The sequence below is a fragment of the Trematosphaeria pertusa genome (assembly GCF_010094035.1).
Source record: "Trematosphaeria pertusa strain CBS 122368 unplaced genomic scaffold BU26scaffold_3, whole genome shotgun sequence".
NCBI lineage: Eukaryota > Fungi > Ascomycota > Dothideomycetes > Pleosporales > Trematosphaeriaceae > Trematosphaeria > Trematosphaeria pertusa.
The window spans coordinates 2,771,979-2,783,074 of NW_022987214.1; the positions used below are offsets into that span (position 1 = coordinate 2,771,979).

General features: G+C 55.8%; 6 protein-coding genes across 6 annotated transcripts; 3 read left to right on the forward strand and 3 right to left on the reverse strand.

Moving 5' to 3' along the window:
• The first annotated feature begins 46 nt into the window (after positions 1-46).
• Positions 47-754, forward strand: BU26DRAFT_229741 (uncharacterized protein). Its single transcript, XM_033820847.1, has one exon. It carries the CDS (start codon positions 179-181, stop codon positions 707-709), a length of 531 nt encoding a protein of 176 aa, XP_033688789.1. The 5' UTR covers positions 47-178; the 3' UTR covers positions 710-754.
• A 2,257-nt stretch (positions 755-3,011) lies between these two features.
• On the reverse strand, positions 3,012-3,566 carry BU26DRAFT_229990 (uncharacterized protein). The gene is made up of 3 exons (XM_033820849.1): positions 3,433-3,566; positions 3,227-3,375; positions 3,012-3,139 (listed from the first exon to the last, which is right to left on the reverse strand). The coding sequence occupies exons 1-3, from the start codon at positions 3,466-3,468 to the stop codon at positions 3,088-3,090; spliced, it is 237 nt and encodes a 78-aa protein (XP_033688790.1). The 5' UTR covers positions 3,469-3,566; the 3' UTR covers positions 3,012-3,087.
• A 469-nt stretch (positions 3,567-4,035) lies between these two features.
• On the reverse strand, positions 4,036-5,709 carry BU26DRAFT_418721 (uncharacterized protein; the record flags this gene model as incomplete). Its single annotated transcript, XM_033823267.1, has 2 exons — positions 4,036-4,321; positions 4,433-5,709. The coding sequence occupies 2 exons, from the start codon at positions 5,707-5,709 to the stop codon at positions 4,036-4,038; spliced, it is 1,563 nt and encodes a 520-aa protein (XP_033688791.1).
• A 410-nt stretch (positions 5,710-6,119) lies between these two features.
• BU26DRAFT_538432 (RING/U-box) lies at positions 6,120-7,103 on the forward strand. Its single transcript, XM_033831459.1, has 3 exons — positions 6,120-6,579; positions 6,639-6,788; positions 6,838-7,103. Exons 1-3 carry the CDS (start codon positions 6,478-6,480, stop codon positions 6,934-6,936), a joined length of 351 nt encoding a protein of 116 aa, XP_033688792.1. The 5' UTR covers positions 6,120-6,477; the 3' UTR covers positions 6,937-7,103.
• BU26DRAFT_516079 (uncharacterized protein) lies at positions 6,838-7,931 on the reverse strand. Its single transcript, XM_033828240.1, has 3 exons — positions 7,534-7,931; positions 7,426-7,485; positions 6,838-7,378 (listed from the first exon to the last, which is right to left on the reverse strand). Exons 2-3 carry the CDS (start codon positions 7,456-7,458, stop codon positions 7,181-7,183), a joined length of 231 nt encoding a protein of 76 aa, XP_033688793.1. The 5' UTR covers positions 7,459-7,485; positions 7,534-7,931; the 3' UTR covers positions 6,838-7,180.
• An 840-nt stretch (positions 7,932-8,771) lies between these two features.
• On the forward strand, positions 8,772-10,766 carry BU26DRAFT_420046 (cora family metal ion transporter-like protein; the record flags this gene model as incomplete). The annotated part of the gene is made up of 1 exon (XM_033823339.1): positions 8,772-10,766. The coding sequence occupies one exon, from the start codon at positions 8,772-8,774 to the stop codon at positions 10,764-10,766; it is 1,995 nt and encodes a 664-aa protein (XP_033688794.1).
• Positions 10,767-11,096: the final 330 nt, after the last annotated feature.

Here is an 11,096-nt window from a genome sequence, read left to right on the forward strand (position 1 = left end):
TCGTTTCTCTTGTACAGAATTGCTAGTCGAGATAGAAGAGTATTATCGGGGAAAGAAGCAGCTGAGAGGGCTTTGATTTTTCCTAGGTTTCTTCTCCTTGGCTTGGACTGCATGCATGGAGGCTTTTTGATATTTTGCAGAGCGCAGAGGGACGGCTTGTATATTACTCTGGCGTCAGATGGGTTGGCTAGTAGGTGAATCAAGAACGCCTTTGCATTGTGGAGCCCAGAGGCCGTCAGGTGACTATCCCACTTCAACCTTGGCTACCAAGGCTACCATTGGGTGGGCGCTTGGATCAACGACCTGGATTGCCGACCCAAACAGCCATCTAGGCAAAAAGCCCTACTTGTGGACCGCCACACAAGTCAACCAACCCCCTAGTCATCACGCCCGAAGGGCGCCGGCATTCTCTATCCATATCCAGCCAAGCCAATTCATCCCTCTACTCATCACCCTCCGAAGAGAGTCAAGATCCCCTATCCGCATCCAACTCAGCCAAGTTAATTCTACCCGTCACCCTCTGAAGAGGTCTAGGATCCCTAATAGAAAATCAAGCCTTTCTCACCACCCGTCTTTGCATTGCAGAGCCCGGAGGCCGTCAGGTGATTATCCTATTTCAAGCCATTCAGGCAGAAAATCATACTTGTGGACGGCCGCCACGCAAATTAATTCATCATCTCCTGTCCATTACACCCCGAAGAGAGCCTAAATTCCTTATATATATCCAGCCTAGTTCATTTATCGTCTATCTGTCTACCTATTTATTACACCTTGAAGGGCGGCAGGATGTCCTATCCCCGTCCGCATCCGGACTTGTATATTACCTTAGCGTTAGACGGGCTGGTTAATACGTGAGTCAAGGCTTTCTTGCTAACGCCTTTGCATTGTGGAGCCCGGAGGGCGTCAGGTGACCATCCTGCCTCCTCAGGACCGTAACTAGCCATCCTTCTCGCTGCGCCACGGTATTCCGGCTGCCATGCAAATTAAATTTATCGTCTATCTATCTGCCTATTTATCACCCTCCGAAGGGTGGCGGGATGCTATATCCCTATCTCTATCTATGTTCATTTCGACCTTGTAATCGCTTGATTTTAGCTTTAGAAAACCGAGCCGGAAGGCCGTTAAAGTAGTATCCGCGCAGTATTCGCACACTAAAGCTGGAGGAGCTACAGAACAGTTCCCTATCTCTAAGGTAGTAACTACTGTATTGCATTATAGAGCCCGAAGGCCGTTAGGTAACTATTCTACATCAACCTATCTACCCAGGCGGGAAGAAAACTCTACTCGTGGACGAATCCTTCTATGCCCGCCTAGCTAAGTCAATTCATTTCAGTCCTACCCATTACACCCCGACGGGTAGCAGGATGCTCTATCCCCCTCTCTATCCCTACCTCGCAATCGCTCAACTACGACTCTAGAAAACCCAGTCTAAAGGCCCTCAAGTAGTAAAACTAGACCCACAACACGGTTCTCTATTCCCAGTAGTTCTACACACACCGCAGAGTGTCTTATCACGCATAATCAATCCACTCCATCCTTGCCTACCTAGACACCAGCCACTATGCAAGGCAATTTATCGTCCATCTACGCATAACCTCTCGAAGAGAGACAGCATGCTCTATCCCAACCTCTATTCCTACCCTGCAATTAATTAATTACGGCGCTGGAAAAGTAGGCGTGGAGGCCTTTGAGGCAGTATTCACTTGCGAAGTAAGTAAAGCTTGAGCCACGAAACGGTTTTTCTATTCCCACTATGTACATATACCGCCGCGTAGCTCATGCATAATAAATCCATCTACCCATAACCCCCCAAAGCCCCCCCTGCTCCCCTAAATATCCCTCACCCAAACATACCCCCCCTCCCCACTCCTCCACAACGTCCCGCTCCTCCCCGGCGCGCCGGTGACGCTCTGGATAGCACTCCACCCGTTCTCCGCGTCGTACACCTCCCTAGGCGGCGCATCAGCATCGTTCGCCAGTCGGCGCGGAAGCGGTCTGCGGATGTCGTTGGGCGCGCTGCTGCGCGGCGAGAGCACGCGGTCCTCGGCCGAGAAGCGGACTTTCCTGGGCGTCGTGCGCAGCGGGTCGGCGTAGATGTCAGCGAATGCGGTGCTGGAGTGTGCGCTCGGGAAGCCGCTGCTGGCGCGGTCGGTCGTGCAGGGGCCCAAGGCCGTCCGCGTCGCGGTCTGCATGAGCTCTTGGAGCTCGGGGTCGAGGGTGTCTGGGCCGCGGGCGGGGCGCGGCGGCGGCGGGCCGGGCGGCTTCTTGAAGGCAACGGTTGCGGGGAGCGGCGGGATGCTGGCTGCGCCTGGGATGGGGGCGGGGACGAGCGTCGGGCGCGAGATCTTGGGGCGGAGTTGCTGCGCGGCGGACTCCTTGGAGGAGCGCTTGGTGGTGGCGGTGGCTGTTGACGGTCGCTGGCGCTTGAAGAAGCCATCTGGGGGGGTGATGGCGGAGGGCTTGGTGGCTGGAAGGGCTGGATGCCGGGGGGCGGTGGAGGTCGCGATGGAGTGGCCGGGAGACGGGAGTGGAGGCACCGGAGGGACGGCAGGCGGAGCGGTGACGGTGCGCGAGAAGAGACCGGAGCCTGTGCGGATGTGTCAGTGGGAGTGGTGTTTGGAATACGTACCGTGCGGTGAGGGTCTTTAGACCGCAGTGTGCGATCCAGTGTGTCTTCAAGGCCGAAGCCAGATGTTGTCCCATACGCATTCCGTCTTCCTCTCGTTCCATCCTTCCTTCCCATCCTTTCCTCCCACATAATCCAATCCAATCCCATCCCTCTAAAGCAAGAAAAAAGATGGCAGTTTGGCAGTTGCAGCAGTAACAGCAAGAAACAAAAAAATGCACGTACCTTTGGTCTTTAGCGCCGAAAGAGACGCTGTGGATAAGTTAGCCTTAGCCCTTCAATCTGTCACGGAGAGGATATACATACACTTCTTCTTCAGCCCCGGGGCGGCATCAGCACCAGCGGCGGCCCCCTCCCCGAACAGCCGCGACGCTGTACATCTATTAGCGTGACTGCCTTCAGCCTACGATACAGAGACGGGATATATACGCTTCTTCTTGACGACGGCCGGCGGGTCGGCCTCAGGAGCGGCTGGCGGAGCTGGGCTTCCACCGCGCTTGAAGATGCGGGAGGCTATGTACAGGTCAACCCGGATGCCTTCAACTCTGCGGACGGACTGCAATCGCCAGAGCAATAGGAGGTGGAGGAGGCGATACTAACCTTTGCTCTTGAGTCCCGTCATATTGGACGAAGGACGGGCGATAGACGTGGGATGTGGAGGCAGTGCGGTGGAGGACGAGGAAACAGGAATGGAGGTGAGGACGAGAGAAGAATTTCGAGCGTGTGGACGATGACGAGTATGTGGGGTTCTTTTCACTTGCATCGTTCAGTGAAAGTGAAGGGAAGGGAAGGAAGAGAATTCGCACCATCGCCGTAGCCCAAGAAGACCAGAAATAAGACATTAATACTCCTCGCCCTCATAAGGAGGGCAAAGGTGAGCATCATGCCCTATATTTTTTCTTTGATTTTTATGTGTGATGTGTTGAGTGTTGTGGTGATGATCGAAGTTCAGCCTGGCCTAGATCCGAAGAGACGGATGGCAGGAAGTTGACGTGGGGGATTCCGGTTTCCATCAAAGCCTACCGAAAAGCCCTAGGAGATGATACCAAAGACACCGAGGACACGCGTGAGTCGCACTCATTCCGGCAATCGCGTAAACATCCAGCCCAAACCGTGCAACCGTCCGTTCGTGAAAAGGAACAGCCCAGGCAAACGCTCCCACCCATGGCCTGAACGAGAGCCACAAACAATAACCATGACCACATCCCCCACTTAACCGTGACACGCCGGTCACGGTTCCCAACTCCACTGACGCCAGCAGAAGGAAAAGAAATGTCGTCAAAAAGACGAATGTCGTGACAACGAAGGAAGTAGGAAATTGTGATATAGACAAGTGAAGGGAGGAAAAGACAATACATGAACAGACCGCACGCTATGCAGGATATCGCAATATAGAGAAAACTCCAGATTTACCGGACGCCGTTCGTATCCCCATTAGTCTTGAGGTTAAGCATGCGCTTCAAATCCTGCTCCAACGCCAAGGGGTCTGATGCTGATGTCCTGGGAGGAGTCGACGATGGCTTCGCCCGTACAGAGGAGGGAACGAAAGAAAAGGTAGAGCTCGTGCTCGACTTGGGCATTGAAATAGGCGCCCCGCTCGTAGTTCCGTTTGTCTCTGCGTTCTTCTTGGCATGGGGGTAAGAGTCCGGACGAGGATGATATGAACGTCGCCCAGGCGTCCTTGCCTTATGGTTACTTGTCATATCCCTATAGGGTGGGATGGGTTGCAGAGGCTGGACATGGAGCGCAGATCCCCGTCGCGGACTGACGGGTCCATTCAGCGCGTTGCCAAGGACTGCTCGTGACGCCGCGTTGGTATCGATATTCGTGGGCGGAGGCATCGGAGGAAAGCCTCCCTGCGCCATCAACGGCGAGTCTGCGGTGATCTCCATGCGTAGACCAGAATTGCGCTTGTTTGTTTCCGTCTTTGCGGCCTTGAAGAGGGGCGATAGATTTCGGTTGCCATAGAAGAAATCAGGTGCCTCCTGGGAAGTTGGCGCCGGGGTAGTAGGCCCGGAAGTGCTACGATAGGAAGACCTGCCGTCGTGGAACGGGGGAGTGTGTTGCCGCAAGGAAGGATCGGAGGGCATATGGTCGACAGTCCTCGGCGGCGTAGAGGTTGTCGGCTTCTTCTGGGACATGGAGAGCCTATTGAGGAGATCTTGAATGGCGCCAGAGTCATCGTTCGGTTTGGCCGAGTCGCCAACCTGCGGGATTTTGGAGGGCGCAGTGACAGAACGGTGGGCGCCAGGAGATGCTGCCGGAGGAGACGGATGTGTGCTCTTGCTTTCACCGTCAAGTTCGATAGGAAACGGGGCATTGAGCGAGCTATACGAGTCCTGCTTCGCGTGGTGGGGCCTGCCATTAACCAGAGGCTGATTTGGAGAAGAAAATGAGGCCGAAACTGGACTGCAATTAGTGTTCCTGGCTTTCTCTGCCCTATCTGCCCTAAAGAGCATGTCTAAAGGAGAGTCTTCATGACGAGGAGGGACTGGAATCGGGGCACGAGAAGGCGACGGGGACGGGGACGGGGACGGTGAAGACTCAGAGCCTTCTTCTGGAGGCGGGGTTGGCGGTCCAGATCGAGCCTTCGCCGGAACTGACTTTGAGAGAAACTTGGGAATTGGGAGAGCAGACGGCGCTGGGGAGGCGTGGAAAGTTGGCCCGGCATACGCTGCTTGTACTTTTGCCGGGGTTGCAGCAGCGTTGTTCTGGCCCAGCTCGGAATCGGTCAAAGAAGAGGCCGGGATTGCAGTAGGAGTGAAGACCGGACCGCCAGAGGGCTGCGACCGCGTATGTTTCTTTGCGCCTCGCGGCCCCGCCGGGATGGCTACCTCTTCACTCGAGACGACAGCGCTGTCCGGGAAGGCGGCGTCTTGGGCTTTCGCCGGTTGGCTGGCGGCGACATGCGTGGCATTGTTCTGTGGCGCCGCGTTATAGGTATTGTGCGCGCGATTGCCCTTTGGCCGTCTCTGAGGCTTGTTCCCGGTGTCGTTTGACGGCGTCGGGTTTGCGCTCCTCGAGTGCTGGTGCTTTGCGCCCCTAGGGGCGCGCGGAGATGCCGTGTTCTCTGTACCCGACATGTAGCAGTGCAGTGTCAACAAGAGATGCTCCTTCTGGTGTATCGGCTATCTCGAGGGCCGTCGGCGTGCGCCCTTGCTCGTTCGGGTGAGAGTAGATTGCGATAGTCTGGGTGACGAAGCTGTCGTGGTGCGGGTGTTTTGTGGAGAGATGACTAGAGCGTGGGAGATTGAAGAGTGCATATCCAGATGTCCAAAGATAGAGATGGCGGAGATCGGTCGGGTAATATCAGCGAGCGGGCAGGTTGTGTGGGAGAGAAGGAAGGGTTCCGTGATATGGGTCGGTCGGTGACTGACGGACGTTGGCCCAGCCTTGTTTGTCCTCACAGCCTGAATCGGCCAAGACCTGGTGGTGGCGGCGCACTGACGGCTGTGCTGATTGCGGCACTCGTAAGGCTGCACCGACGGAAGCAGCCCGGGAGCTTGGGGAGCAGAAGGTGCAGACATTTTGAGGCCAACGCGTATTGTTTACGAAAGTAAAGGGGGCGACTCACGCTTCCTGCGCAGAGTAAAAGGTGTCATTTCACATCTGCGAGGCAACGGCGGAGGTCTTGGCGTTCGTTCCCAGCAGCTAAGCTCCAAGGCACCGCACTGCAGCCTTCACGTCCACAACCACATCCTCACCCCCGCGCCGCCACCGCCGACCCCGGGCACCTTTTGAGCTGCACCGAATCTCCTCCTCCAAGCCGTCTACAACTCGCCGCAATCCATACCCGCTACTCCCACAACTGCAGCCGCAACAGCCTCCCCGCATCCCACATCTACGCGAACATGGCGGACGTGAACATGACCGATGCTCCCGCCCCCAAGGCAAAGGTGGCCAAGGCCGGTGCCAGCACGGAAGGCGACAAGAAGCGCTTTGAGGTCAAGAAGGTGCGCATAGACGCAGGAAGATGCAGGAAGACGCAGGATTTGAGCTAACAGTCTTGCAGTGGAACGCAGTAGCTCTCTGGGCGTGGGACATTGTCGTCGACAACTGCGCTATTTGCCGCAACCACATCATGGATCTCTGCATCGAGTGCCAGGCGAACCAGGCTTCAGCGACGAGCGAAGAGTGCACTGTCGCATGGGGCATCTGCAATGTAAGTTCACGCTGGAACATGTACAATCTCATGTGGCTAACGGTCACAGCACGCATTCCACTTCCACTGCATTTCGCGATGGCTCAAGACCCGCCAAGTGTGTCCGCTGGACAACCGAGACTGGGAGTTCCAGAAATACGGCCGATAGACGCTCCTCCCCGAATTTCAGATGCTCATATACAGGGCCAGCGAGAGCATGGACGGCGCTTGGAATCTCGACGTGGTCATTTTGGCGTCCCGGTCATGAAATATTCGCAGGGTAGCATGACAGAACGATGATAGTCATCGTCGAACGAAGCTCCATTATCACGTCATGAAATAGCCCGAACCCTTCGCGTGACTCCATGCAAGCCCATATCCATCAACGGTCCATGCCATGATCTTCTTATTGACTAGCCCACTTTTTGCCCATCGACATCAATGCGAATGCCCGACGCAGCAGTATGCGGCGACAGCCAGGGCTCGGGGTTCTTGTTGTAGAACGGCCACGGGGGCACGACGGCGAGGAAGGTGAGGGCGGTGCCGGTGAGGCCGATGTAAAGGGTGAGCTTGATGTCTTGTGCCATGAAGCCGATGAAGAAGGCGACGATCTAGTCTGGTGAGCGGCTGTGTTTGGCAATAGGAGGGCAGAGCATACGCCAGAAGCGCCGAGCAGCACGGTTGTAATCATCTCTGCCAAACGCTGGCCCTCGAAGTCCTGGACCTAGTCAGTGTTTGCTCCAGGGAATGTCGATGGGCTACGTACAATCTGCCCCTCCACGACATCGCGCACTTGTTCCAGCAACTGGTCTGCCATGGCGTTGGTGTCCTCAACGATGGGGGAAATGGCGCTATTCAACGGCTGGAGCTCGAGCTGGAGGAGTTTGGGCCAGCAGACTGTACCCGCTGCGACTACTTGTCAGCGCGGTGGGTGCAGTGTTCCTGGTTCCTGGCTGTCCTGGCGAGCGGTGATGTGGCTCGAACTGACCCGAAGGCATGCCACCCCCGGACGAGCGACAGGGGTAAGGGAGCCGCAGCCAAGACCCGACTAGCGCCATGACATCGCCGCCCGACGCGCTCAGATGCTGTGCACCAATCGCGCGAAAACCTGGCCAGACGAGCGGTGAATGGCGAGCTCCTGGCACCCATGAATCACCTTGTGCGCTTTTCGTGGTCCATGTGATTGTGTTCCAAGGTTGTGACGGCTAATTTTTCCCTTAGCGGTCGGCCGCGGCTCGAGCCCAAGAAAAAGCCTCCAAGCCCGAACAAGGGCCCACAGACTTTTATCTTACTCGACCTCGCTCTTCCTCCCTCCTACACCACAATCGTCCCTCCGGGCTGCAAAATCAGAATAACGCCTGCAATCGCACAACTGTTAGCAACCTGTACGCTTGCTCTCCGACATCGCATTTTAGCGACTGCATTCCGCCGCCTGAAGTCCGTCGCTGACAATTTGGGAAGCCCACGATTCGAGCAAACAACCATCGACTGCGACTGATCCATCACCCACGTCTTCGCTTCGGTCGCTCCCCCATTTCCAAAGTGCTTCTCGACGCTACGGCGTCTTAAGAATCCAAACCATCAAGTTGGCGGGCCTCTACATCCACAAGTTCTCCTTCGTTCGCCCTCTTCTCGGCCCAAAGGCGTGGGTCTACGGAGGCGACTACAAGAAGCCTCCATAACTTGGCTTAAACGAGCACATTCTGCCGCCCGCGCATAACTGTCGTTACACGTAAACCTTCCTTACCCCGTAGTAGGGGTGTGGAAGACCGGCTACTGGTGTATTCGAGATCCCCGCAAGGGCTTAGTGTAGGGTGCGGCCCTACGCGAAGCCACTCTTCAAGTTGAGCGCGCCGTCGAGGTGAGCGCTCACAAGCGACTCACCGGCCTGCCGACGCTCTTGCGCTGCAAGAGTCGCTGCATTCACAGGTTTTCAAGCTGGCTTAATTCGGAGAAAAGAAGTAGATATTCGGAGTCGTACTCATCGCCGCCTGAGTCGCCAAAATGACTGACACTCCGAGGTCTGACAAGTCCCAGACGAGGTTCAGCACCCCGGTATCTGACCTCGACGACCACCGCCACCAGCCTGCTTCCCTCCCAAGGGTCGAGACTGGATCTCCGGCCCGTTCCCGCAGGCCCACGTTTACAACCATTCCGTCGCTGCCCGAGCGTTCAAACCCGCTTCAACTGGTCAACGAGGCTCTCGAGGCCAACGAAGTCACTGCCCGCGACTTCGAAAACGCAGTCGTCGACGATGATGGCTCCCATTTGTCTCCCGAAATCGCTTATGGAAGGCGTGGCTCCCTCGCTCCCAGTCCTATAGGGCGCCGCGATACCTTCAGGCGCCCTCGCGACCCGACCATCGAACGCTTGACACGGTCCAGGGCGTCTTCGACCTCGTCTCGATCCGTGTCTCCTCCGAATTCGGTGGATGCTTTCGCTGATGCCCGTCCGCGTCGCCAGCGAGCAGGAACTGTTAACAGCCGGGCACCATCGGAACTCGAGCTCACCCTTCAGAGGACCATTTCCGGAGGAACACGGCGCCGCCCGACCATTAGTGATGAGCGTCCCGAGAACCTGCACCCAGACGTTGCATCCACTCATAGCTCCGCTGAAGAAGATGTGTGCTTCCCAGTTCAGGAAGATCCAGGCAAAACGACACGCTTCGATTACGAAGAGCTTGAAGAGTTTGTGGCCGCGTGCCACACTAAGACCCCCCTTGACCAGCCTTTGCGTCACAAGCCCAGCGTTGGTTCCCAGCTTTCAAAGACCGGGCCCAAGGTTTTCACCGACCTTCGTCCCAAATCCAGCTACTCGACTGCACCCAAGGCAGATGCTGATGCTGCCACTCTCAAAGATGTGGTTGATCCCGCCATTCAAGAGAAGCTTGCAGAAGAGGGCCTTGCCCACATGTTTAGCGGCGAAAAGCAAGGGAGCATAACCGACATCAATCTCAACCGTTGGACCTTCTTCTCGTCTGAGCTCGACGACACCATCCACGCCGCTGAGCTTGGAGGCCTTCTTATGCCCGGCGAACGCTTCCGTGACCTCTTCGAGCTTCCACCTGACGGCGGCGTCTGGTGGCTGGATATGGTCAACCCTACCGAAGAGGAAGTGTTCGCTATTTGCAAGGCCTTTGGAGTGCATCCTCTTACCCGCGAGGATATTACCATCCAGGAGCCACGCGAGAAAGTGGAACTGTTCCACCAGTACTATTTTGTCTGTTTCCGCTCATTTTATCAGACAAACAAGGAATCCGATGACTATCTCGAGCCCGTCAACTTCTACGCCGTGGTATTCAAGGAGGGGCTAATGACATTCACCTTTACTGAGAGCCCCCATACCCTTAATGTCCGCAAGCGTATCGGCCGACTGCGGGACTACATCAATCTCAACAGCGACTGGATCTGCTACGCCTTGATCGATGACATCGTCGACAGCTTCGCTCCCGTGCTCCGCTCCATTGAGCAGGAGACCGACGCCATCGAGGACCAGGTGTTCACCGCGCGCATTGAAGATTCCCGCGAGATCCTCCGCGCAATTGGCGAGTGCCGCAAGAAGGTGATGCAGCTGCTACGTCTACTCGGAGGCAAAGCCGACGTGATCAAGGGCTTTGCGAAGCGATGCAATGAGAGCTACAGCGTTGCGCCGCGCGGAGACGTCGGGCTATACCTCAGCGATATCCAGGACCACGTCGTCACTATGATGTCCAACCTCGGTCATTTCGAGAAGATGCTGTCGCGGTCCCACTCGAACTACCTCGCTCAGATTTCAGTTGACCAGGTCATCCAGGGGAATCAGTCCAACATCACTCTCGGCAAGGTCACCGTCATCGCTACCATCCTTGTCCCTCTCAACCTAATCTGCGGTCTGTTTGGAATGAATGTCCGCGTCCCGGGGCAGGATGGCAGCCTGGGTTGGTTCTTCGGGATTCTCGGCACGATCTTTTTGTTCGTCGCTGTCTGCCTCGGTGTTGCCAGGAAGATGAGGTACATTTGAGTGTCAGCGACGCGGTGGTCACGTTGGACGGGTCATCAATTTCTTTTTGTTCGTTGTTTCTTTGGTCATTTCGTATATGATTTTGGAAAACTTGGGGATTGAGTTATGGCTTGTTTTGTCAATATCTTGTTCATCTTCTTAGGTTGCGTTTGCATAGAGGAATGGGTAATGGAAGGCAACTTCCAGTGCGAATTAAAGAAGGTATGATTCGGATCAAATTTGATGCTGTGTCGGGGTCGCAAAGAGTGATTCGGATTTGCTAGAAGGAATGTCGAATTAGAGCTAGAGTCGATCCATTTATGCTCAAAAAGGTCATGGAACATAAGAGCT

Bases quoted from the DNA above. Each gene is read 5' to 3' on its own strand.
- BU26DRAFT_229990 (XM_033820849.1), bottom strand. From the start codon at position 3,468: ATGTCTTATTTCTGGTCTTCTTGGGCTACGGCGATG. The intron at 3,376-3,432 runs GTGCGAATTCTC...GCAAGTGAAAAG, and splicing joins CTTCTTGGGCTACGGCGATG to AACCCCACATACTCGTCATC. The intron at 3,140-3,226 runs GTTAGTATCGCC...ACCTGTACATAG, and splicing joins GACGGGACTCAAGAGCAAAG to CCTCCCGCATCTTCAAGCGC.
- BU26DRAFT_516079 (XM_033828240.1), bottom strand. From the start codon at position 7,458: ATGATTACAACCGTGCTGCTCGGCGCTTCTGGC. The intron at 7,379-7,425 runs GTATGCTCTGCC...TCACCAGACTAG, and splicing joins TGCTGCTCGGCGCTTCTGGC to ATCGTCGCCTTCTTCATCGG.
- BU26DRAFT_538432 (XM_033831459.1), top strand. From the start codon at position 6,478: ATGGCGGACGTGAACATGACCGATGCTCCCGCCCCCAAGGCAAAGGTG. The intron at 6,580-6,638 runs GTGCGCATAGAC...ACAGTCTTGCAG, and splicing joins AGCGCTTTGAGGTCAAGAAG to TGGAACGCAGTAGCTCTCTG. The intron at 6,789-6,837 runs GTAAGTTCACGC...TAACGGTCACAG, and splicing joins TCGCATGGGGCATCTGCAAT to CACGCATTCCACTTCCACTG.
- BU26DRAFT_229741 (XM_033820847.1), top strand. From the start codon at position 179: ATGGGTTGGCTAGTAGGTGAATCAAGAACGCCTTTGCATTGTGGAGCC.